Below are 27,490 nucleotides of genomic sequence, written 5' to 3'. Positions count from 1 at the left end.
GGCTGTCAGTCTTCTTTATATACTAGACTGATATTAGGTAATCTAGGTTTCCTTTCATTCCTATCCCTACATATAACAAGCCGCCCCACCCGGCCCTAACACCCCCCTAGTTCAATCAAAGTTGTTTAGACACCTTAACTTACGCACGCATCCGTGAGGTTATTATTTAAATTTAAATTAACGGTTTTAATATTAGAACGTCTTTAGAATTTTTAAATATAGAACGATAATTTAACAAATTAATATTAGTACATTTTAAGACTTTAATTAGATTTTTGGAAGGAACGTTTTTAATAGTTTATTTTTTTATTATTTAGAAAGTGTATTTAAATAGGTTTAGTAAAATTGGTGATAATGATAAACGCGGTGCCACTTGCTTGTTTCCTGTCTATGATACGTAAGTATTATTAAAATAATATATAATATAGGTACTTATTTTATAAAAAAAACAGCCAAGTGCGAGTCGGACTCGCGCACGAGGGGTTCGATACCATTACGCAAAAAACGGCAAAAAAATCACGTTTGTTGTATGGGAGCCCCACTTAAATATTTATTTTATTCTGTTTGTAGAATTTGTTGTTTTAGCTGCAACAGAAATACATCATCTGTGAAAATTTCAACTGTCTATACGTTTCATGAGATACAGCCTGGTGACAGACGGACAGACAGACAGACAGCGGAGTGTAGTCCCGTTTTTACCCTCTGGGTACGGAACTCTAACTAGTTATCCCTCATAAGTCCATACATCCGTTTTTAGGGTTCCGTACCCAAAGGGTAAAAACGGGACCCTATTACTAAGACTCCGCTGTCCGTCTGTACGTCCGTCCGTCCGTCTATCCGTCTGTCTGTCACCAGGCTGTATCTCATGAACCGTGATAGCTAGACAGTTGAAATTTTCACAGATGATGTATTTCTGTTGCCGCTATAACAACAAATACTAAAAATAGAATAATATAAATATTTAAATGGGGCTCCCATACAACAAACGTGATTTTTTGCTTTTTTTTCGTAATGGTACGGAACCCTTCGTGCGCGAGTCCGACTCGAACTTGGCCGGTTTTTTGCACAACACCGCACCGTGCGGTTTAAGAGGTATTTCCTCCCGCGCACATTCCGGCTCTGGGATGAGCTCCCTGCCGAGGTTTTCTCGAGGGGCTACAGTACGAGGTTTACAAAAGGAGTGTATAGGTACAGGTTTTTAAAGGATCGGCAAGTTTGGCAACGCGCATGTAACACCTCTGGAGTTGCAGGCCTCCATAGGATCCGGTGAGCGCTTACCATCATGGCTGGCCGTATGCTTGTTCGCCACCGACGTGGTATAAAAAAAGTAGAGGGAATATGCGATGGACGGCAGTGTATAATGAATGCGTGAGATTCTGTGAGGCGATGGATGCTAGGTGCTCAACTGTTCCAATATAATTTGTCTTTCTGTCTATACTAATGTAATGTGCTATTATTGTTGTTATAATTGTTGCTGTTTTATGTCTTATTATTGCTGTTAGTTTTAAGTTTCGTGACGCATTGGTTCAACTGTAATGTCATGTAAACATTCTTATCAATAAAAAAAAAAAAAAAAAAAAGTTACCTAATACATAACGTAATCGTGGGCATCGTGGCATTTATCTATCAATCCTTATAAAGAATGTTATGGAGCCAGCGCTGCGGTCGAATGAGTGTTAGGTCTTATACATAGCGGAGTAGATCTTTAAAACTACGCAACGGATATTGATGCAGTTTTTACACACTTTTATTTAGCTTCACAACTATTTATTAATCTGTGGCTTCACTGCGTATATACCTTTGTATGTATATGGGGCATTTTCTATGAAAAGGGACCTTATTGTCGACGGCGCTTACGCCGCACAGCGTCGCGCGGCATTGTATTTATATCGGAGCATCGTTTATAATGGCGTATGCGCCATCGACAATAAGGTCCCTTTTTATAGAAAATACCACATATAGTGCTTCAAATCTTGAACCTAAAATTTGAACCACTTCCCGGTATCTGATTCAGTTGAAATTTGGAGTACTATCGTAATTCCGGTGACAATGCAATAATATGCTAACATGGAGGTGTTCTGATGATGCAGTCAGTAGATAACTCCTCGATGGAAAAACACAAACACATCAAGTTTAGGCTCATTAGAAGTACTCGATAGACAGGCAAATGAGAAGAAGTACAGTCAGCAATAAAAGTGTGTCACAAAAAATTTTTTTTTACAGTTTTTATAGATAGTGATTCAAGAGAAAGGTTTATATGTATAATACATTAGCATTGCACCCGTGCAAAGCCGGGGCGGGTCGCTAGTTAAATTAATAAATACTGAGAGCATAGAGTAACTGATACTAGAGCGGTACTGTCATAGTAAATTTTGTAACCCCAGTAAATTCACTGCCATCTGTCGACACACTTTAAAACTAAAAATGAAGATTTATAAAAATACGATAGAATGTATTTAAATATAGATAAATGTTTTTTTTTATTTGCATTAATTATTTTTATGATTTTGACCCATGTTCTTTCACTGATATGCGTTAAAATTGTTAAATAACAAACGAAATCGTCAACGCATTCTATACGACTCTAGAACAAAACTAGTAGCGCCCTCTGAACGAGAATCAAATTTTCTTGATTTTCGAGGCACGTTTTTTCCTTAGACTGTATCCATCTATTACAGAGTTATATCTATCTTTGCTGAGAGAAACATCGGGCAAGGTAAAAACGCTCTATAAATCCAAATTTCATTACAACCCACAGAATGATGAAATGTGAACGTATCCTAACAGAGCTTCCATAAATAACTGCGAACTATTGTTGTGTGACTCCATTAAGTGTTAAAGTGTAATAGATAGAATATTTAATGAAGATTGATGTAACATCTACTTATAATTTGACGGATACATAAAATTTGCTACGAATGTACAGGAGGTGTTTCTCGATCCGTACACAAAGAGACCAAATACATTTTCATTTAAAATGTTTCCAAGACGAAACCATAAGGCTCGCACTGTCAAAAAGTTATTAGATCTCTTGTAAAGCCAAGCTTCTAGCTCTACAAGCCCTAACTTCACAAACTCTAACCTTAGCCAAAATGTGTGGCTTGGCCGTTTCGCTACCGTCACCGCTACATGGACGTAAGGTGAAAAATTGATTGACTATTCATTATTTTTTCACCTCAGCAGCTCGAACAAGCCTACTTTCGTCACTCCCTGGAGTGAAACAATGTAGCTTTTTAATTTAGTGAAGGCCATTTCATACTTTTATTACATTTTTTTTTATGGTACGGTACGGTACGGTACGGTCCGGTACGGTCCGGTCCGGTCCGGGCTCGTCTCGTATCGTATCTTATCGTATCGTACATATTATAATACTTTTTTTTCTGTTTATTCTGTGTAATTCGAAATACATTTTAACCTTTAATATGTTCTCACTACTGAGGTGAAAAATTATGTGTGCAACACGAGAGCAAAGTTATTTTACATCTCGTGTTTTTGAGTCCCTAGCTACGCTCAAGATTCTACCTTAGAATCACTCGCTTCGCTCGTGATTCAATTATAGAATCTTTCGCTTTCTCGGGACTCAAAATAAACACTCGCAAGAAAAATCTCTCTTGTTGCACAAATAACTATTTATTATACCTATACAATAGGCCTTGTAACGAAACGGCCAAGCCACATAATTTGACTAAGGTGTAGAGTTTTTGAAGTTAGGGCTTGTAGAGTTAGAAGACAAAATTTCACGTTTTTTCCATAGTAAACTGGATTTTTAAGCCTTTTTTTTAATACTACGTCGGTGGCAAACAACCATACGGCCCGCCTGATGTTAAGTTGAAGTTAAATCAAAATCCGTTGCGTAGTTTTAAAGATATAATCATACATGAGATACGGCCTGGTGACAGACGGACGGACAGCGAAGTCTTAGTAATAGGGTTCCGTTTTACCCTTTGGGTACGGAACCCTAAAAACACAATGAAAATATTTAATAATAAATATTATATATTTATATATTTTATTTTTCGGGTAAAGCCTAATCTTCTTGGTTTAATAAAATAAGTTGAATTGTTCCCAAAGTTGTATAGGCACCTAAACATTAACATTTGTTTATTTATTTTGACGACCGACCGACCGACCGACCCTGCCTGTGAATGGTCCTGGGTTCGAATCCCGGTAAGGGCATATATTTGTGTGATGATCACAGATATTTGTTTCTGAGTCATGGGTGTTTTCTATGTATTTAAGTATTTATATATTATATATATCGTTGTCTGAGTACCCATAACACAAGCCTCCTTGGGCTTACCGTGGGACTTAGTCAATCTGTGTAAGACTGTCCTATAATATATAAATATTTTCTTTATTATGTAATCATGTAATCAAGATAAAATCGACACTTGTGGTTTCAATTGATGCAGTATTTTACAAATAGCAGTATGATTTATGGATATTACAAATTACAATGTGACATAAATATTGCAGTTGCATTACTTGCATTGCGTACGTTATGTTTGTAACACAACACATCGAATCTCGCGGTTTGATCAAATATCTATTTTACACATAAAGACACATACATAACATACACATACATAACACACACATACATAACACACATCAGAGGCTATTGCCTTTACTAGGGAAGTGGGACGTCGTATTAGGGAGAGGGGGTCTGACGCCCGCGCGGGTTCGTACCTGGTGCAAAGGTTGTCCATCGCAATTCAACGTGGTAACGCGGCTAGTGTGATGGGCACCTTTGCGCCAGGGACTTGACTAGGCTTAAGTTTAGCCTTAAGTTGTTATGGAATTGTTTTTTTTTTGTATATTGACATTTATTGAATAAATTAGTAAAGACACATATGAAAAAAAAAATGAAAAATATATTTATTTTTGCACACAAAGATGGGAATTTGCAGATGGAGTATACATGAGGTCCAGGTTGTGCGCATACAGCGGTACATTTATAACAGTATGAACAGGGGTCCCCAAACTAGGCATAGTCTGTATCTTGGGCGACCAGTTAGTGAATTAAAAACTAGATAAAAAAAAAAGTATGTCTAAAGGTGAAGATAGGTGCTAATGCTAATAACCTTAGCTACCAGGGATTTACGTTGGTCAGTCTGTCAGTCAAATCTCTTAAGGCTAAGTGTCTATACCTATAGGTTAAGTGTCTAATTATGTAACATAAGAGTACCACTACATATGGACAGAAATTGAGGCTTATGGCCGCGATATTTAAAGCATTTTACAATTATAAAATTTAGAGCATTATACAATATTTCCTTTCTCCATACAAGTGCAAGTGCATATGGATTAACAATTCATTATATATTAAACATGATATTCGAATATCGTTAGAATATTGCTTGTAATTGTTAATACTATATATTGTATATATGCTTGTATATATATATATATATATATATATTGTATTGTATATTTATTTGTGTGTTAGGTTTCGTTTTAATACTTATATGTATAAGTAGTAATTGTAGTATGTGTGTTTGTGTTTAATAGTCTCCATATTTAGCTCTTTGCACTACCTGTTGATTTTTGTATGAGTTCTACATTTCCTGCTACCCAAAGGTTGTCTGGAAGAGATCGCTTTTTAGCGATAAGACCGCCTGTTGTTACCTGGTTCTATTTTTTCTTTAAATATTTCTTTGTAGTTTTACATGTATGTAAAATGTATAATTTTGGTGCAATAAAGAATATTTACTTACTTACTTACTTACTATTTGTTAATATTGAATGTAAGACACACTCAGTAAAACCGTTTAAGCGTTACATAATACAAATTTTCCAACATCCCAACAAGTTAGGTATTTCCTTGCTTTTCCAGTTTCATCGTTACGACTGATTAAGTAACGTCTGAGGTCCTAGGGTCCAGTTGTGTAACTATCGTTTATGGATATTCATATAAATTCCTTCATTATGATTCAGGTTTATAAAATGACGTTCTCTACATTTTAGAATGGGACAATAGTTATTTGTGCAACAAGAGAGGAAAGTTGGTTTTTCTTGCGAGTGTTTATTTTGAGTCCCGAGTAAGCGAAAGATTCTAAGGTAGAATCTTGAGCGTAGCGAGGGACTCAAAAACACGAGATGTAAAATAACTTTGCTCTCGTGTTGCACACATAATTTTTCACCTCAGTAGTGAGAATATATTAAAGGTTAAAATGTATTTCGAATTACACAGAATAAACAGAAAAAAAGTATTATAATATGTACGATACTATACGAGATGAGACGAGACCGGACCGGACCGGACCGGACCGGACCGAACGGGACGGGACCGGACCGTACCGTACCGTACCGTACCATACCATAAAATAATAATAATAAAAGTATGAAGTTCATGGCCTTCACTAAATTAAAAAGCTACATTGTTTCACTCCCTGGAGTGAGGAAAGTCGCACTTTCCTCACTCCAGGGAGTGATGAAAGTAGGCTTGTTCGAGCTGCTGAGGTGAAAAATCGTTTTCTATAATTCATCATCTTCATCGCGTTGTCCTTGCTTTTTGCCACGACTCATGGGAGCCTTGGGTCCGCTTGGCAACTAATCCCAAGAATTGACTTAGGCGCTAGTTTTTATGAAAGCGACTGCCATCTGACCTTCCAACCCAGAGGGTAAACTGGGCCGGGATTAGTCCGGTTTCCTCATGTTTTCCTTCACCGAAATGCGACTGGTAAATATCAAATGATATTTCGTACATTTTTTTTTTTTTTACTAGCCTAATTTAGTGTCCCACTGCTGGGCAAAGGCCTCCCCTCGTTTCCTCCACTCGACCCTGTCGTTTGTAGTGTCCCGGCAATCCGGATAAAATGCGTCCAAGTCGTCCCGCCATCTTCTTTTCGGCCTGCCTGCACCCCGGCCAGCACCATCTATGGTGTTCCGTGGGTCCCACTCGGTAACCATTTTGGCCCACCTTTCAGGGTGCATGCGGCAGACATGCCCAGCCCAGTCCCATTTAAGCTTAGCGGTCTGGACACCTACATCTACAACTCGAGATCTGGAGCGCAGTTCCGTGTTTCTGATTCTATCAGTTCTGCGAACACCTAGTATACTGCGCTCCATCGCTCGCTGGCAAACCTTGAGTTTGGACTTTAACGCCTCAGTTAATGACCATGTTTGAGCACCGTAGGTTAGGATAGGCAGGATACACATGTCGATGAGTTTGCGCTTGAGACACAGGGGAAGATCGCCCTTCAATAGCGCCTTCATGGACCAGAAGCTCTTCCAGGCGTTGTCAATACGTCTATTGACCTCTATGGTTTGCCTGTTTTCGAAGGAGGCTATCTGGCCCAAGTAAATGTACTCATCAACATACTGTATATCCTGCCCATCTACCGTGACCCTGTGTTTTGCTCCATTGGTCATCAACTGAGTTTTCGCTCTGTTCATTGTGAGTCCAACCTCAAGGCTCGCTGTGCTGAGATCTTGTAGCATGTGTTGTAGTTGAGATGCCGTGTGGGAGAAAAGGACGATGTATGTCGGCAAAACGTACATAATTTTTAATTTTTAAATTTCGTACATAAGTTCCGAAAAACTAATTGGTTTTGAACTTGAACCGGGGTTTGAACCCGCGACCTCCGGATTAAAAGTCGCACGCTCTAACCGCTAGGCCACTCGTTTTCTATAATTACAAGCTTTGTACTAACTTGCATTGTATCTATGTATGTAATTAGTAATTACATTATGTTTGTACTGGTCAAATCTTGCAAGTTAAATTTGACCCACTTCCCGACTCCCAATGAAGCTGAAAATTTGCATACACATGTAAGTCGGATGACAATGCAATATTATGTTACCATCGAGCTGATCTGATGATAGAGACAGGAGGTGGCCATAGGAACTTTGTGATAAAACAACGAAACCTAATTGTGTTTGGGGTTTTTAGAATTGTCTCGATGAGTATTAGTTGCCTGTGGAAAGAAAGGTACAGTCAGCGATAAAAGCTAGTACCAAGAAAGTCCTTAGGTCCAACGCTGGACAGCTAAGAGTGTTGCTGATTGTATAGTTGACATTTTTTTAAGCTGATCGTTTACGACTACAGCTACTACAGCTTAAAAAAATTCAACTACCTATATACTATGGCTAGTGAAAAGCGTTAGAGTTGTGCCGTTCCCCATACAAAATGGGGAATGTTACCGAGCGAGAAATTTTCCCATTTTGTACCGTGTTTCACCATGTTACCGGGAACGGCACAACTCTGAAAGCGGTACAAGTTTTAAGCAGCGCAAGTGGAAAAGAGTACCAGTTCCATACAATTTGTACGATTTTTGTACCCTTTTTCACCTTACGCTGCGCTAGACTTACAGTACCGGCCAATAATATGTCACCATGTTCTTACGATTTACCTTTTTTAGGGTTCCGTACCCAAAGGGTAAAAACGGGACCCTATTACTAAGACTCCGCTGTCCGTCTGTCCGTTGTCTGTCAGTCACCAGGCTGTATCTCATGAACCGTGATAGCTAGACAGTTGAAATATTAACATGTATTTCTGTTGCCGCTATAACAACAAATACTAAAAAGTACGGAACCCTCGGTGGGCGAGTCCGACTCGCACTTGTCCGGTTTTTTTTTTAATTTGTAAGTGATTTCCACCTCACTGCTTTAGGTAGTCTAGTAGTATTCCTTTGTACGGGCGATGAGAAAAATTGGTCTCATAAACTGGTTTTTTCATAGGGTTTTTTTTAAATGTATTGTCAACTTCATTTTTTTACTAGAGGTTTTGTAGTAATATGCTAAGTATACTATTTTAATTCACAGTATTTAATTGCAATATTCATCATATAATTGTATAAAATGACTAGTAAAATATGCAATCTACAAACTAAACTATATTGTTTACTCTATACAAGCTCATACCAAAGATAGATATAACTCCGTAATAGATGGATACAGTCTAAGGAAAAAACGTGCCTCGAAAATCAAGAAAATTTGATTCTCGTTCAGAGGGCGCTACTAGTTTTGGCCTACTGTCGTATAGATGGCGTTGACGGTTTCGTTTGTTATTTAACAATTTTAACGCATATCAGTGAAAGAACGTGGGTCAAAATCATAAAAATAATTAATGCAAATAAAAAAGTTTATTTATCTATATTTAAATACATTTTATCGTATTTTTATAAATCTTCATTTTTAGTTTTAAAGTGTGTCGACAGATGGCAGTGAATTTACTGGGGTTACAAAATTTACTATGACAGTACCGCTCTAGTATAAGTTACTCTATGCTCATACAAAAACACTCAAAGGTGATATATTATTGGCCGGTACTGTATACCCGTTTTCACTATTGCCACGTTATTAACTCTTTGCTAAAACTACGTAAGAACATTCATACTTAATTACTATATTTACAAAACCTGTCCGCTTGGCTAGACAAGTATTTGGAGCGTATATTTTGCATTTATTCATATTGCATACACACTCGACTTTAATAATAGTGTACAATTCTCGTCCTTATCACAAGGACTTAAAGTGCAAAATGTTAACATATATTTGACGATAATGCTTAATTAGAGACAGTTGTAATGTAGATATATACTTACGACTTTTTTAGGGTTCCGTACCCAAAGGGTAAAAACGGGACCCTATTACTAAGATTCCGCTGTCCGTCTGTCTGTCTGTCCGTCTGTCACCAAGCTGAACCCTACCCATAGCACTAACACTAACACACAAGTACGAAAACAGTCGCAATGGGATTGGCCGGTCGAAGTATTTTATAGATGGCGCCAGCATAGGTTTTAGTGTATTTTTTTATTTATTTAATTTATGGCCTGGATGTTTTTAGGGTTCCGTACCCAAAGGGTAAAAATACCGGGACCCTATTACTAAGGCTAATCTGTCCGTCTGTCCGTCTGTCTGTCTGTCCGTCTGTCTGTCACCAAGCTGTATCTCATGAACCGTGATAGCTGAAATATCGGCTGGTCCATTTTTTATGGGAGGGTAATTTTTTTTTTTCTTGATTTCGTGGTTGGTCCCATAGTAAAAGTTGCTCAGTATAATCCCAAAACCTCCCTGGCAAGGGGAATGCACATATTTTTTAGCCATCCCGGCAGGGGCGTATTTACCCTAGGGCCAAGGGGGCCATGGCCCGGGGCGGCAGGCTGCGGGGGGCGGCGCAGGCCGCCGCTGGCTTTCAGTTTCGGGTGCCACAGTGGCGCCCCAAAAAAAAAAAATTGTGGTGTTACTGCCACCACTATACTTACTATTCGTTGTCTATTGCCAGTAGTCACATCAAATTTTTTACAGCGCGTTTGCGCCCCTTTTCATTCTACCTTAATTCTTTACCCACGTCGGATTGTCGACGAGTTCTCATGATGTCGCCCTGTGACATCGCCCTAAGGCCGCGGGCTTCCGTTAATGCTTTTTGGCCCTGGTCTGCAACAAACGCCGTAGGTCGCGTCCGGCGTGACGCTGTACGCGACGTACGAATGCTTACTATGGAAATGCACTATAGTGGTCTCTCTCATACGCCAGACGCCGCGGCGGCGTACGGCGTTTGTTGCAGACCAGGGCCTATCGCTGCATGCTTGACGTCGGCATAACGCCGTGAGCGACGTCTAGACGCCGGCCATTGCGTCAGCAGTCGCTATACTTCCTACGGTAAATAAAGGCATCGTGTACGACGTCCGTACCTCTGTGTGGCGCACGGCGTCCAAATGCTGACGCCGACGTCAACCGAAAACCGTACACTATTAACTTGCTATTAACACTATAATTATTGAGTATAGAATTCAAAGGCGACCAAGGAGTAGGCGAACGGGTCAGTCGGAGCCTAGCCCAAAAAACAAAGCGCGTTCTTTTAGTGGGTAGGTACTAAATTTCGCATCATTCATTTAGTGGCAAATTACTCAGCAAAACACTGATAAATATACGCAAATATCATATTGAAAGAGAACTTATAATACCTAGTGGTATTGAATAAAATTAGAGTTCGGACACGACACGACATGGTTAGTTGTTTCAAAGGTGAACCGCAAGGCAGGAGACCAAGATACTGGACAGCAGAGCCCGAAGGGAAACATAAGGTGTATAGTTAAAAAACAAACGGACGGATCGCAAGCAGGGTATTGAACTAACGACCCTAGGATGCCGAAGGGACGAGCGCACCACGTAAGGCCGAGATGCTGCAGAGCCGCTATTATAGGTACGACCCAATTTACAATGTTATTACTAGTGGCTCTGTGAGCTGTAGACCTCGCGTTAAACTTAGAAAATGTAAAAGTGAAAAATACTTAGTTCGTTGAGCCGTTATCACAGTCAACTCACAATGGTCTTAAGCGCCATATAGATAGACGCTTTTGGCGCTTTTAAGTCCTTTATGCCAATTTCCGCGTTTTGAAAAATTTCCCAAAACTGGATCAACAAAAAAATCTATTTAATAATCATAGAATCTGGTCACAAATTTTTACGAGAATCGATTAAGAATTGCGACCTGGCCTTAAAACGAAGACCTTCAGAAAAATTATGGCGGACTAAAAAGTCCGGTTGCGAGCCCTGAAAAGCTTAAAAGTCGCGCTTTTCAGAAGACCCGAAGCATTCCTGAATTTCCAGCAAGTCGCGCCTTCGTTTTAATTTGAGCGAACGCCAAAGGTCAAGTAGCAGGAGAGCCGAGATTACATTGGTTCCAAGTTCCAAGCCAATTTCAATAGCTCTCCTCTCCTCCAGCTCGTTCTTCGACCTTGCATGGACGCTCTTAATGCGGAGCTCGGCCTTTGGTGTCACTTTAACGTGGTCATTGTTCCAATCCCAAACATTGATTTTTTCCACCTCGACCTTTGGCTTTGCGAGGAAGAGCGCCGCAATTGGACGATCCGGGACTTTAGGACTATGCATAGCTCGTCTTGGCCATAGGTTTTTGTCCCAGCTCAGCTCCACTGAAGCTTGCCCTTTAAGTCTCTTGGGCCCGCAGAAAACTTTAATCATATTCGTAGTCTTCCAGGCTCCCTTAGACATGACCAGTGCTTTAAGCTCTGTTCTTCTGCAGTTCGGCCTTCAGCCTCACCTCACAGGGCAGCACGCCGCTATCGGACGCTCCGAGTCTCCGGCCTTATGCAGAGCTCGGCCGTCGGCCTCGCTCACAATTGGCTATAGGTTCGATTCCAAGATTTCCAAGCTCTGCAGAAAGGCACTGAGAAAAAATAATGCTTTTGTGTTTGTTTCATGGGTCATGGGGGGGCGGCAGAGGCCCAATGGCCCGGGGCGCCAAATATGTAAATACGCCTCTGCATCCCGGTATATATTTAACCACTTATTATTTTTAGGGCCACCCGGAGTACAATTTGACAACGCGTTACTCCAAATAGCCCCCGTGGACAAGACCAAGTGTCCCCTGGTCCGGGACTCAACTGATGTGCAGTTTCGGCTATACACCAGGTATTTGTAACGTTTTCAATCAAAAGGTTGTCGCTTACCATAAGGATGAAATTGGATTGTATCTTTATAAGAATAACCTGTCAGAGCGTTCTTATGGCAAGCGACAACGTGGTACCTTTTGATTGAAAACGACACATTTTATCGTCACCCGAATTTAGGATACGCACACAACAAGTCACCCCAACAAGTCAGTTGTCCTATTCCTAGTAAATAAAACATATTACTCCATAAAATAATACCTAGATGACTACGACATATGACATAAACATTAATTATAATTATAACATTTATAACCATGACTGATGATATATTTTAATTGTGTTTGAACTGTATATTAATAAAATTGAAAAAGAACTGTGTATTTTTAATTTTAAATGTAATTTAATGCTTATTTTAATTGTAATTTATTTATTTTATAAGATAACATTTTGTGCATTTCAATATTAATTAGATTCTCGTTCTCTTTGCCATTTGTATGCCAACCGGCAAAATATAGTGCTCAATGTATACCTACACCTAAGACCCATGTATACCTATGTTTTACAAATAAAGCATTCTGATTCTGATTCTGTCATTGTCAAGCGGACCCCAGGGGTTCCCCTCATCTGGCATAATATTGTTTGTCAGAAATACACTTCGCATAACACGTATCGCAGAAAACTTTAAGTCGAATGATACTTTTGCATAAATATATACTTGCCATAATAGTCATTTCGCATAATATTTAGATCAGTACGGTTTCACTCACTATTATTTTTAGTCGCTATTGGCGACATGTTTCGGATTCTTCGGGAATCCTTCCTCATCTAAATATTTGAAATGTCTCACGATATAGTTTAATTTCGATCATTTCGCATAATATTCGCAGTCTAGTCGGGACGTCTAGTTGTGTTAACCCTAATAATTGCTTGGAGCAATGCTGAGCCGAACGGAGCCGAGAATGCCCGAAAGGAAAAGGACACAAAAGAAGAATTGACCAAGCCCACCGGTGGCCGAGGCCGGACTCGAACCCGCGTCTTCAGCTTACGCGGCTAACGTCCTGACCACTGGAGCACCCGGCCACGGCGGTACCCTTCCCAAATCCCTCCCTCTAGTGTATGCTATCGTTGAAACTCCTCACTTTGCCTCAGGCAATAGTAAAGTAATAGTATTATCATACAGAACGGCCACGCACCGCCCCGTCCCGACTCGAATTACCTCGCCCCGCGACAGCAGATTGACGACCGTTTGCCGGTCGCTCAGTACTGTTTTTAAGCAACTTACTCAACTGACACAGACGTGCCGTTCACACATAGAAATGAATGATTTTTGATGTATAGCGTGTCCGCCCTGCCCCCAGGTACAACCCGACCCAATATCAAGAGCTGATCATCGGTGATGATGAGAAACTCTTCGCGTCCCACATGAACTTCAAAGAGAAGACGGTGCTGTATTTCACAGCTTTCATGGAAGAACCTGATGATGGTAGCGGATTGCTGGTCCGAGAAGGTATGTCTTTACAAGCTTTTATCTCACACAGATTTGTCCGCCGGATGACCGTCCGCTGCCCATCTGTGTCTATTTCTCGCCACACATTGACGGATGTGTCCGCCACACATCTTTCAGGCAGATCCGACGGGCAAATCCGTGCGTGTATGGCTAGCTATTTGTAAGCATGGGCGTCAGCAGCTGATGGGCTAGTTATAAATTTTATTCTCTCCCCTGGCGACGCCCTGGCTTGTAAGTTATCTTAAGCCCTATATATGGTACGATTCATCGTTACAATCCGTCGTTACAGACCGATCGAAACGACGGATCGATTTATCAGACGAAAACCCGTGCAATCATGAATGTCGTAACGATTTAATGATAAATCGAAATTGTAAGGGTTGCGATCACGCGCTGCATTCCTCAATGGCGCGTTGATCGTAACGATCGGTTGCTCTGTGTACGACTGGCATTTTCGAAGCGACCGATCGTAACGATTTTCATCAAATTGATCGAAGCGATTGTGCCATAAATGGAGAATTTGCTAACCATTTTTCGACCTCTTGTTGGCACGGCACCTGATGAGCTGTAATTTGGTACACTTAAGAAACACCACCGGCGATAGTGTAATGTAACATCGAGCTGATCTGACCATGGTGACTGCAGGATTAAGAGCTCTGTTTAAATAACGCAACCTCATTGTGTTGTGTTGGTCAAAATGATGGGACACTTACGCTTCCCGAAACAAGTCGCGGGAGCGACTAAAAACACGTGATTTAAACATTTAAAATAGCTTTTATGTAATGTTAGGGTTCCGTACCAAAAGAGTAAAAACGGAACCCTATTAAAAAAAAAAAAAAAAAAACGTTTATTCAAAGATCTTACTTACAACTAAATACCTATTTTCTTCTGCCAAACCACACAGTGGTTTGTTGGCAGACGAGGCTCCTTTGCGTTTGTGTTAGCTGTTGATATGCAACTTAACTTTATCTTAAACCTAAACTTACCTACTTAACCCTTTACTGCACGCGCAGCCTTATATGGTTGTTATGTTTTTAGCTATTAAAGTTTACTTTTAACCAAATACTTATTTTATTTTTGACATGAAGTAAGGGGTTAACTTTCCAATCTGAGCGTACAGTTTACAAATGTAATGTATTATTAAGACTCCGCTGTCCATCCGTCTGCCTGTCTGTCTGTCACCAGGCTGTATCTCATAAACCGTAACAGCTAGACAGTTGAAATTTTCACAATGATGTATTTCTGTTGCCGCTATAACAACAAATACTAAAGGTTGACTGGAAGAGATCCCTTATAGGGATAAGTCCGCCTTTGTACATTGTATATATTTTTGTTCTTTTATTGTGTTAGTAATCTGTCTTATGTACAATAAAATGTTTACATACATACTTAAAACAGAATACATACTAAATACGTGGGGCTCAATGAGGGCTAACGCATATGAATTCGCCGCTAGGGGCGCTAGTGTAGATGTTGGTCTTTTCCATAGTTCGAAATGTCAAATGTCACTTGTCACTTCAATGACTGACAGCTGTTCTTTAGTGTTTTGGACCACCATCAACAGAGGCGCCTCCCAGACTACCGAACGTGTGAAAGTCAAAAACCGACATTGGCAAATTCACCCCGTGCAAAATTGCGGGGAGTAAAAGCCAGATAGGATAAAAAAAAAAAAAACGATAGCCCTCATTACAACAAACGTGTTTTTTTTGCAGTTTTTTTTACATTGTAGCTTTTTTTTTTATATATTTAAATTTACTTGTTCAGCATACATGTTACGAGGCGACGTGAACTTCATAATTCTGGACGTGTCTCAACTGGAAGCCGGCCCTTGGTACTTCACCGCGGCCGATAACACTTGGTACATCGGCCGTTTTGCTGCTAAATTCATCGACTACCTTGTCTCCAGGTAACACCAGTTCTTAAATAAATAAATAAATAAAAATCATTTAATTCAGAAAACATAGGTTCCATAAAAAAAAAAAAAAGCTTGATTGCGCCACCGACAGTGTCTCGCGTCCACCTAATTTTCTAATATAGGTAGTTAGAAACCTAATTTTCTAATATAGTTAGAAAAAGACGGGCAGAAGCTCGCGTGCGTGATTATAATATTTACGCGTGGTTAAAGTACCTTATTAAATAACTTATTAAATAATCAAAATATTTTATAAAAATAATTTCAATAGTTTCCTAAATCAAATTATTTTTATGAAATATTTTGATTTGTGTTTTTTAACTAGTCACTACTGAAATAAAACCATGAAAACGGATTATATCGCGTATATTTAATTTATAATACATCCCGACGTTTCGAACCCTTTACAGCGTTGACCACGAACGCTCAAATATGGCGATATTAAATCATGAGTAACTATCGCGGTAACCGAAGACAATATTAAGTAGTCACAAGAAAAAAGTGACCAAGTCCACCGGTGGCCGAGGCCGTCCTGCTCAATCTTCTCCATTTTGCCCGTTCTCCGGCATCCTCAGGCGTGAGATTGTTCTCTTGCATGTCCGCTATCACGACGTCCAGTCAGCGCTTCTTAGGCCTACCGCGGCCGCGTGATATGACATTTATTTCAGTTCATTACTACAGAGGCCGGGAAGGAAGGGGTTGCCGGCCGAATAGAATATACGGCCGAACGTAGTGAGGCCGACAACCCGTTTTCACGCCGATGTATGTTTAGTGCTTTTCTCAAACCCGGCTACCATCCCCCACACAGTCCTACCGCTCTAATGCCATAGAGCCCAAGTCAGGTTCAAAAAAAAAAGTTTTTTTCTAATAGGCGTATTGGCAGAATGTCATAAACGAACCAAAAAGCAAGTATTGCTTATAGTTTTTTTTAATGGCTGAATGCCATGATGCTGTGCCACAATTATATGTGAAATAGAAATTAAAAAAAAGCCACTTCCCGGCCTAGGCCTGCAACTTTGTATGAAATTTCATTACAAACATCTCGTCTAGCCGCGCCTGAAACGTGATACTTCCCAGCCTAATATAAAGAACGTAATATCAATATTACATAGCATGTTTGAGAAAATTTATTTATTTATTGAAAACACGTTTACATGACATTACAGTGTAAAAGTAATGCGCCATGAAAGTTAATTACATTTAAATTACAACTAGTAGTAAATGTATCATATATATAAGACTAAATTATTACAGTTGAACACCTATCATCCATCCCCTCACAAAACCTCAGACATTCACTGCACACAGCCGTCCATCGCCACGCAAACATATCGCAGTCAGTAGCTGATGTCAGGAGCGCATTCAATAGTGTGAGAGCACAAAGAACTGCCACTGCCAATAAGTCGCGTCGTCGGGGCCTGAGAGCCATCCTGGGAACGTCAGGGACAAACAGTCGTACCAGCCGGCACACCAGCTCTGGGCAGTCTGACTCGCCACGCAGGACCCGTAAAGCCGTAGTCAATAAAGAAAAGTTTCGCCTGACCTCTTAACGAGTTGTAAATAATGTGTTACAGAGGCCTGGATCTGTCGAAGACACATCTGGTGGGGCACAGCTTGGGTGCGCACGCGGCGGGGGTGGCCGGCGCATTCGTAACTTCAGGTAAAACATACTATGGTAAAATCAAACACTGGCAATGACAACATAACTAGTGTTGATTTTTAGGGTTCCGTACCCAACGGGTAAAAACGGGACCCTATTTCTAAGACTCCGCTGTCCGTCTGTCTGTCACCAGGCTGTATCTCATGAACCGTGATAGCTAGACAGTTGAAATTTTCACAGATGATGTATTTCTGTTGCTGCTATAACAACAAATACTAAAAATCGAATAATATAAATATTTAAATTAGGCTCCCATACAAAAAACGTGATTTTTTTTCCTGTTTTTTTCCGTAATGGTACGGAACCCTTCGTGCGCGAGTCCGACTCGCACTTGGCCGGTTTTTAGAATTGCAGTCTCTATTTAACCGGCGACCATATTGTATTTTTGTTACTTAATGTATAAATTCCTATCAGGTCGCGTCTCAAGAATCACCGGTTTGGACCCCGCCGGGCCGCTTTTCACTAAGCTACCCCTAGAACAGCGCTTGGATCCCACAGATGCCCACTTTGTAGATGTCATACACACTGATGCTGGGATATTTGGTGAGTTACTGTTCCCACACCTGCGGTGTCAACATGGTTGCATTTTTATCACCTGTCACTTTCGCACTTACATACTTGTTAGGACGTGACATACTTGCATGGTGACAGGCGATAAAAATGCTACCGTGCTAAGCCCGCTGGGCAAATGCCTCCCTTCATTTTCTCGGCTCTCGGCAGTGGTATTAGAGATGCAACGGATTATAGTCGTTTGGACGTTACCGTATACCGTATGTTCGGCCTGACCATCGGCCGAATATTCAGTATCCGACCGCAGAATATTCGGCTGGCGGAACTATATACCTACATTTCGGTTTTCCAGGTGCGCATTGTGCAGGTTTTGACCTGTTCCGTAGTGAGCGTTCGAGCGGATTTTACAGAATATGTCCCGTTCCGAAAAAAATCATCTGAGATAATTCATACTATACATATTTATTCAATTATTCGCAGGCTTCCCAGTGTCCTTAGGACATGCGGACTTCTACCCCAACGGTGGGATCAGCCCACAGCCGGGCTGCGAGCTGGAAGTGGTGTTGCATCAACAGCAGTTTTTCAACAAATGTACGTATTATGAGACATTAACACACAATAAGTATGTCTTTTCATACAAACATTTTTGTAGCTTGGTTTTACTATCTATATCTTAATCTGACGCGATCGTGTAAATCAAACTGGATATTTCTTTAACTAAAATGCATTTTTAAAAATGGTGACAATAGCTTCCTATCCTCATCGTATGAGTTCGGTTCGCTCGTCGTCTCATCTAACAATAATTACTCTCAGACTAACGAATCTTCACTAATAAAATAAATGAAACTAATCATTAAAAATTTTTGTAACTTCGATATTAAATTTGAAATGGCCATATTTACAGAAGTATTTATTCCTCTAAACTTTATATAGGAAAACAAATACTGCTACTGCTCTTAGTCGTATACATTTAAATGACAGATTGAATTGCTGGAGTAGATTTTTGACAAGTTTTAAACCGTTACTCCTACATTTGAACTACAGATAGAATTATAAGACAATTGGCTATCGGTTCTTCAATCTTTTATCTCCATTCTGGTATGCCGAATTTTGAAAGGAATGAATACTTATTTTTTTATGATTTTTTAAACATTGTCTTTAAAAAAAACACTCTTATCGTAACTCGATTGCTGTAAAGGATCTTACATATACGAAATCTACATATTTGAGTTCGTTTTTGACATCTCTAAAAACTGGTCACAGATTTTAATTTTAAACTAATTAATACAAAAGTTATGGCCAGAAAACCAGTTTTTTTCCTAATATTATTGGTTAACTTTGATGCCAAATATCTCGAAGACAAACTTTGAAGTAAATATGGTATACTATATTGCTTAAAGCCGCTGCTGTTATGGTAAGCTACAAAAAACATTAGAAAACAGGGATCCAGATCGAAGGTCATTGGCGTCAGAGAGCCCCTTAAGGTTAACCCTCCTAACTAACCTATTAACCCAACTAACCCCTTTCCAGTTTTCTGCAGCCACTGGCGCTCGTACATGTTCTACGCCGAATCACTCCTAAGGCCAGATGCCTTCATCGCGTCCCCGTGCGAATCCTGGAAGGGCTATAAGAGCGGGGCTTGTGCGTACTCGAGACGCAAGCGGTCGCACTTGCCCCATATGGGAATCGCGGCTGACCCTACGTAAGATTGATGTTCAGTAAAAGCACCCGCATGATTTATGTATCAGTCACTAACACAGTAACTGTATTTATTGATTGCATGTCAATAAATATTGATAATTACGTATTGAAAGTAGGGGCATGGCACACTGCGTCCGGTTCGCACGTCGCTCCGAAGTTTGAGCGAGACAATGCTATGCGCGTATTATAGCGACATCCGGACGTGTCCGAAACCAGATTTTTCGCGGAAACCAAAGGTTCGCTTTTGCTCTAGTTTCGGCCGATATTTGGTGATAGTGGTGGCAATATTTGGTGGTGGAGTAGATAAGGTTGATTTAATATGTATTTGTCATTATTATTGGGCGCTCTTGAAAAACATACGTCAAAAATGTCATCTCCATCAACTCACTCCGCACTAGTCGGACGAAGCTAAGGGTCTCCCTACATATGTCTACGCGGAATCGGCAAAAACCGATAGAAAAAACCTATATGTCTGGGCAATAAGAGCGAAAGAGGCGCCGGCGCCAGGCGGCGGCGGCAGGCGTCTGCCGATATATCCCCGCCCCCGACCCGCCCCGACCCGCCCCGCCCCGCGCGAAGATGCGGCCGACTTCTGGCCGAAGGGTGCCGTGTTTCGTAGGATCCGGGGCAAACTGCCGAATCCGACACAAAAGCAGCCGATTCAACGGAGCCACGCCGTTTTGTCGCATAAATAAATATCGGCGTGTGCCGATTCCGCGTCGATATATGTAGGAAGACCCTAACTTCGCATGGATTTTTCAATGACAAAGTGTGGCTATGACATCATTAATGTCAAATTTATATGAAAACATGACGTCAATAATGACATCCTCATTTTGATCTGTTCAAGCTGGCACAAAGTTTAGATGGACTCTATCAACTTATTTTGTAAATATAATCTGCACTCATTCCATACCTTTCACACTTTTCAGGTGACAGAAACATGAAAACGCAAGGCTACTACACATTTGACTTACTACCTGTCAAAGTAGATTCACAGAACCTGTCAAATAGAGCTGACATACACAAACACAAGACACATACGGCACAAACGGGTTCAACATATGAACATAACATGAGAAAAATACTCCAAAAATACATAAATGATGACCCACACTCGATCAGAAAAACATCACTAAATCAAGAAGTAACCAAGGAGGCACACAAATATGATATGAATAATAATGACTCGCACAAAGCCACTAAATTTGTTCCTAATGAAAAAGATGTAGATATATATGATGAAAAAGATTTAGACTCAACATCTGATGAAGAAACTGACGAATCAAATTTCGATTTAAATGCAGAAGAGGCAGATTTAGAAACTACACTTACACGTATTAAATTAAGAAACATGGACAATAAAGAAAAGACTAAGCATAAGAAGTATGAAGATCTTAATATAAAAAGAGAAACATTACTAGACTCATTTGCAAACTCAAATTTAGACTTAAACTTAAGAGAGACATACTCAATTTCTTCAAACACAGAACCATCTCAGAATGCAGAATCACACGTGAGAAAACGTCAAAAAAGGTTCATAAACATCTTTCAAAAATCAGAGGCAGCCGAAAATGAGAACTTTCTATTTAAAATTTTGGAATTCTTGAACAAGAATCGTAGACATGCCTTGCCCGTTTTTACGGTCATGAGAGAGATTAATACATTGGTTAAAAGTGCGAACGGAGAATTGAATCATTCGACTAAGGAAAGGAATAATTATATAGGACTCAACCCCCCTGTGTTGCCTTTGGCTACTTATAATCTGGAGTTGGGAAGCGATTCGAAAGTGAAGGCTTTTGTGAAAAGGTTGCTTGGGTTGAAGGTTGAGGGAGATAGGTTGACTATTACTGGAAAATGAGAAGTAATATACAATCCGACAGTAAACAGAAGAAATTAAATCAGTACGGCTACCACGAGCACTAACCTGACACTGGCATATTCGCCAGCGTGTGCGTAACTTACTTTTTAATACAGCTGCTCAAAAAGTGCTACTTTTCGTGGCTGTTTAGCGTGAGGAAAGTTGGTTTTCGCGAACTAGTGCTTTTTACTTTTCCAATTTTTTTAAATTTTTACTTGTTCCAATTCATGACTACTTATTGATGAGTGTTAATATTAGTTTCCTTTAAACGTCGTAATCAACATAAAAACCTACTGTTAATGTAAGAATACGAAAAATATGCATATTTCATATTTTATTACTTACCTCTTCATCATTATAAGTATTATAACACGTTTATTTTTTAATGTTGAAAAACCGTTCTTAATAAGTTGTCTGAATGGAACGGAACGTCTGTCAAAGAAGAGGCGTATTTTCTTACTGCAAGAATGTTTTAAATTTCCAAAGGCAACATTCGATATTGTTTTTATAAATATACGATACACAAATAATCGTAAATAACGATATTTAGGTAATAATAGTACAATGTTTTAATATTTACAATTGTTTCTGTCTTATAGAACATGCATTTGAAAAAAAAACTCATTGAAGTGGGTTCAATAATAATAACAAAATCTATTCTAGTCGAATAAAAGCTAGAAAAACACCTCTTCATAATGTCAATGTCAATGATGTCAGTGTCACAGAATTAATAATATAAAAGTTTCGAATTCCATTTCTTACTTGTTGCTTCTCTTATTTTTGTACGCAACTGTATTAAAAACCGTCGTTCGATACACGTGCGGGTATGTCATTCTTCACTCGTCCCGAATCTTAGATATCTCGATACTTGTGAGGTAATGACATACTTTCCGCACTAGCATCGAAATGTACTATTCTATGCATGTCGCTCGTACTGGCATATTAGTGCGAGCAAGATGTATAGAAAGTAAGTTACGCTAGCGAATATGTCAGTGTCCATCTCGTGGTAGCCATACTGGAGGAGTTAACATATTCCATACCATTCAGACAAACACTAAATACTGCATTTACATGGTGGCAAACAGCTAAGGCGCACTTATGCAGCAGTATGAGATGCACATACAAATATTAGGTCTTTCAAACATCAGGGGCATTCCACGGGCTGTCCCGTACCTGACGCATTTTATATCCTGTTGCGACTTTTTTTTCGGCGTCTAAAGCAGATGATTATTTTGCATATTTTTGACCATTTGTCACAGAAAAGGAAACTCTTATACCTGCAAATCTTGAGAAAATTCGCGTTCGTACGGGACAACGGTAGACAATTACGTGGAATGCTCCATAATGTGAATGCAGACTAATATTATGAGGCCGTAGACGATTTTGGAGCAAAAATGTAAAATTGATAGATTTAGTCGTTGAAATTATACGCGTTTTGTTACGTAATATCTAAATAACAAGTATTGGTTTCTATTAGCACGTCTTCTCATCTTGCCTTTTAGTAATGAGGTCGCGAGTCGCGAGCGTGCGTCACCGGTAATATATGAAGAGTTTTTAAAAATTCATCAAAAATGTATGGTGGTAAATTATACAAATTGATGTATAAGAATAGTTTCAGCAAATGTTGTAGATTGTTTAAGTATCAAAACTGAGTTGAAATTAAATCGATTTTCAGAGAAATTGTCACTTGTTTTGAAGTAATTTCATTTCCTCGAACTCAAAAATGTAATCTGATAAAGGTCAAGTACAGAATATGTGTAATACAAATTTACCAGTTTTAGCAGTCCAAACTTTACGAAATTTACAAATAAGAGCGACAAAATCAGTGCTTTACGCGCGTTTACCTAAACGTCCATCAGAAAAAAAATCATTACTAATTTAGTGAGTCTGAATTCAAAAAATTGTTCTGATAAAAGTCAAGATAAGAAGACGTGCTAATAGAAACCAGTACTGGTTATTTCAATTTGGTAAGAAAAGGTGTACAATTTCACCGACTAAATCTATCAATTTTACATTTTTGCGACTAAAATCGACACCGGCCTCTTAATTATAGTGGCACTTTTCAGTTCTAGGACACTTTTTTGCATCCTTTTTTTTAGCTTCAATAATATCTAGAAAAACCTCATAGATCATGAAAACAGTACCTGTACCTGCCACAGGGTAGCAAAACTATTTCCACCTTGGGCATTAAAACTTAAATCCCTCACTAACCTCGGGATTATATTTTAGAATCCCTCGCTAAGACCCGGGCCTCCATTATAGAATACATCGCTTCGTTCAGGATTCAATGTACGCGCTCGCCGTAAATATATCATTTTGCTCCCTTGTGGCACAATCTACTATTGACCTTAACAACACTCTCATGTGATGTTTCTTGCAGGCTACGCGGAAACTTTTACTTGATGACTCGACGCCAATCCCCCTTCTCCATAGAATAAATATTTAGTTACCATTAATATTAGTTATAGTTTTATTTATAAGATGTACATTATTTAAAATATATATTGTTTTAGATTTAAATCTGTGTTTTTATTTATTCATGTATACTATGAATCTTCTCAAATGATTTTTAGGCCTGAGACCCTAATGTGTTAAACAAAAGCCATTGTTTCTTTTAAGCGAGCGGTCGGCCATTGTGTGCCATTGTGTCTGAGCGCGTGCTACGGCGCGTGCCATTGTCAGACACAATGGCACACAATGGCCGACCGCTCGCAAAAAATAAACAATGGCTTTTGTTTAACAGATTAGCGTCTTAGGCGTAAAAATCATTTGAGAAGATGCAGACTATAGTGAGTTAAGTATATTACCTATATCACGAAATCTGAACAAAACGAGGACTTCTAGAATTTGCCATTTTTAATAACATCCAGGCCAAACATAAAAAAGTGCGAGTGCGCACTGAGGGTTCCGTACTTTTCAGTATTTGCTGTTATAGCGGCAACAGAAATACATCATCTGTGAAAATTTCAATTGTCTAGCTATCACGGTTCATGAGATACAGCCTGGTGACAGACGGACAGCGGAGTCTTAGTAATAGGGTCCCGTTTTTACCCTTTGGGTACGGAACCCTAAAAAAAGAATTTTACACTATTCGTAGGATTGACAGGTAAAACCTATGCTGGCGCCATCTATAAAATACTTCGACCGGCAAATACCATTGCGGCTGTTTGTGTACTTGTATGTTAGTGCTGAAATGGGTAGGGTAGGGTAGGAAACAGTGTCTCACTCAATTTAATTCCAACATGATAGAGGCGATATTGGGGCGACTGAGCCACTGATTAGAGCTGAGCCACTGTTTCCTACCCTACCCTAATCTAAAACTAGCACTCACCGATACATATGATGTGGGTGCAACAGAGAACCTAGGACCAGGGATCGCAGATAGACAGGTCGGATGAGGCGCGATAGTAGCGCCCCCTGCATGCCCACGACGCACCACCGGCACACTTTGTCGGAGCAAGACATCGTCAGGAGACGCTCGCCCTGGAACGAACATAATTATTATTATATATGTAACGTTTTCAAGTAAAAAGTACCACATTGTCGCTTACCTTAAGGACGAAATTTGCTAGTATCTTTATACGAATAACCTGTCAGAGCGTCCTTATGGCAAGCGACAAAGTGGTACCTGTTGCTTGAAAACGACACATATTTCCAAATACTATACTATATAACTCCGTATAAGATGAATAAAGTCTACGGAAAAAACGTGCCTCGGAAATCAATAAAATTCGATTCTCCCTCAGATTCTACCACCAATACCAACCTTTGGCCTATTCTCGACTAGATGGCGTTGACGGTTTTGTTTGTTGTTAATTTTAACGCATATCAGTGAAAGAACATGGGTCAAATCATATTTAAAAATAATTAATACAAAAAAAAAAAAAAAACATATAATAATAAATTTTATGGTATTTTTATACATCTTCATTTTTAGTTTTAATCGTGTGTCGATAGATGGCAGTGAATTTACAATGACAGTACCGCTCTATCCTGTTTTATCCTCTTTGATGTAACTAAGATTTAACTAACTAATTTATTTAACTAACCGAGGAACTGCACAACCTTATTCCTCCGTCCCATTTTTACCATCGCACCACACGACAAACGGCACTCCGGCATCGCTTCATGGTAGGAATTCCAAAAATACGCACGAAGCGTTTTGCTTCCACATTTCTTATGCGAACTGCCAAGGAGTGGAACGCCCTGCCCGAGTCTGTGTTTCCGCATGAGTACAATTTGGAGCTCTTCAAGGCAAGAGTTAATAGGTATCTCATAGGTAAGCGTGCTCCACCGTAGACCACATCATCACTTACCATCAGGTGGGATCGTGGTCAAACGCCTGCCTATTCATCATAAAAAAAAAAAAGCATAAATACCTGCATTACTCCATCCCAGGTCTGTATGATGTTGCTGCAATTTTTCACCGGAATAGTGCCCTCTCCCGACTCGATCTTGGTCCTGAGCTGACCACGCGCCAATCTGTAACATATATTTTATAACTAACAAACATATATTTAATAGTTATAGTTATTTATCTCCACGGGACTTAATCGCGTAAAATAGTTTAGCGAGTTAAGGAACATATCGCAGCTGTCAAGAACCGTCAGGTGAACAAGTCTGCTGTTGCTGAGCATTTACTAGAGTCAGGGCCAAACCACTGGATTGAGCTTCACAACCCTAGAATACTTTCTACAGATCGTGGGTTTTATAGTAGAAAAATCCGTGAAGCCATTGAAATCAAGAAACATGGAAATTTCAATCGAGACGAAGGTTTTAAGATCTCATCCACATGGAACCCAGTCATTAGTAAGTGTAAGCGAAACCAAATATCGAAAGTTGAAAAATCGAATATTGTGAGTGTTGTGTGTCGACCCGGTAGCATCCCTAGTGCGCAAAACGTTCAAGTTAATAAACAAGACCAAGTGCGGGTAGTTCGAAAAACTCGCGCGCCTAGAAGATGTTGATCTCAACTTTAGCCAGTCTTCTCCGAGACCACGGGGACAACGCCGTCCTCGAAACGTCGGAGGTACATTTTAAAACTATTTTACGCGATTAAGTCCCGTGGAGATAAATAATAATGAGTAAAAAAAATCGTGAAAGTTTAAATCAGTGTTTTATATATTTAATAGTTTACACTCATACATATTAACATAATTCTAAGCCATTTAGTTTTCGACAAACAGCGAGTAAGGGATAATGTATCAAGGGTCTGCCTGAAAACCAGCGTTGTAGTAAATACACTGCAACATTATGCTGAGGCAAGCTCCTATTTAACACGCATGAATATTCCTTTCTTATATGTGCAACTCAATTTTGCCGGGGATCAAACCAGCGTATTCTACACTGTCTTACCTGTTCGGATGCCGGTCCGGCGTCGGGTCCGGCTGCTCGTGCGGACTGAGGATGCGTCCGTCGCCGCACGGCGCCGTGCTCACGTACAGATGTAGCTGCCGGTCCGGTTGATTACCTGTTCGGATGCCGGTCCGGCGTCGGGTCCGGCTGCTCGTGCGGGCTGAAGATGCGTCCGTCGCCGCACGGCGCCGTGCTCACGTACAGATGTAGCTGCCGGTCCGGTTGGTTACCTGTTCGGGTGCCGGTCCGGCGTCGGGTCCGGCTGCTCGTGCGGACTGAGGATGCGTCCGTCGCCGCACGGCGCCGTGCTCACGTACAGATGTAGCTGCCGGTCCGGTTGATTACCTGTTCGGATGCCGGTCCGGCGTCGGGTCCGGCTGCTCGTGCGGGCTGAAGATGCGTCCGTCGCCGCACGGCGCCGTGCTCACGTACAGATGTAGCTGCCGGTCCGGTTGGTTACCTGTTCGGGTGCCGGTCCGGCGTCGGGTCCGGCTGCTCGTGCGGACTGAGGATGCGTCCGTCGCCGCACGGCGCCGTGCTCACGTACAGATGTAGCTGCCGGTCCGGTTGATTACCTGTTCGGATGCCGGTCCGGCGTCGGGTCCGGCTGCTCGTGCGGGCTGAA

At 40.3% G+C, this 27,490-nt stretch overlaps 2 protein-coding genes across 2 annotated transcripts in view; one reads left to right on the top strand and one right to left on the bottom strand.

The window, feature by feature from the left end:
- Nucleotides 1–27,490, bottom strand: part of LOC134752028 (double-stranded RNA-specific editase Adar) — a 55,224-nt gene that overhangs the window by 5,474 nt on the left and 22,260 nt on the right. Inside the window, exons 14-15 of the mRNA XM_063687588.1 lie at nt 25,890–25,992; nt 24,842–24,993 (exon numbers count right to left, since the gene is read on the bottom strand). Coding sequence (XP_063543658.1) covers nt 24,842–24,993; nt 25,890–25,992 — 255 coding nt within the window. The remainder of the gene's footprint in view (nt 1–24,841; nt 24,994–25,889; nt 25,993–27,490) is intronic.
- Nucleotides 302–20,674, top strand: LOC134752013 (pancreatic lipase-related protein 3-like). The gene is made up of 9 exons (XM_063687570.1): nt 302–397; nt 12,267–12,378; nt 13,718–13,866; nt 15,631–15,772; nt 17,353–17,438; nt 17,853–17,981; nt 18,429–18,539; nt 19,479–19,650; nt 20,582–20,674. The coding sequence occupies exons 1-9, from the start codon at nt 355–357 to the stop codon at nt 20,583–20,585; spliced, it is 948 nt and encodes a 315-aa protein (XP_063543640.1). The 5' UTR covers nt 302–354; the 3' UTR covers nt 20,586–20,674.

Source organism: Cydia strobilella, chromosome 24 (assembly GCF_947568885.1).
Source record: "Cydia strobilella chromosome 24, ilCydStro3.1, whole genome shotgun sequence".
NCBI classification, from domain to species: Eukaryota; Metazoa; Arthropoda; class Insecta; order Lepidoptera; family Tortricidae; genus Cydia; species Cydia strobilella.
This window is presented reverse-complemented; position numbering and strand designations above follow the sequence as displayed.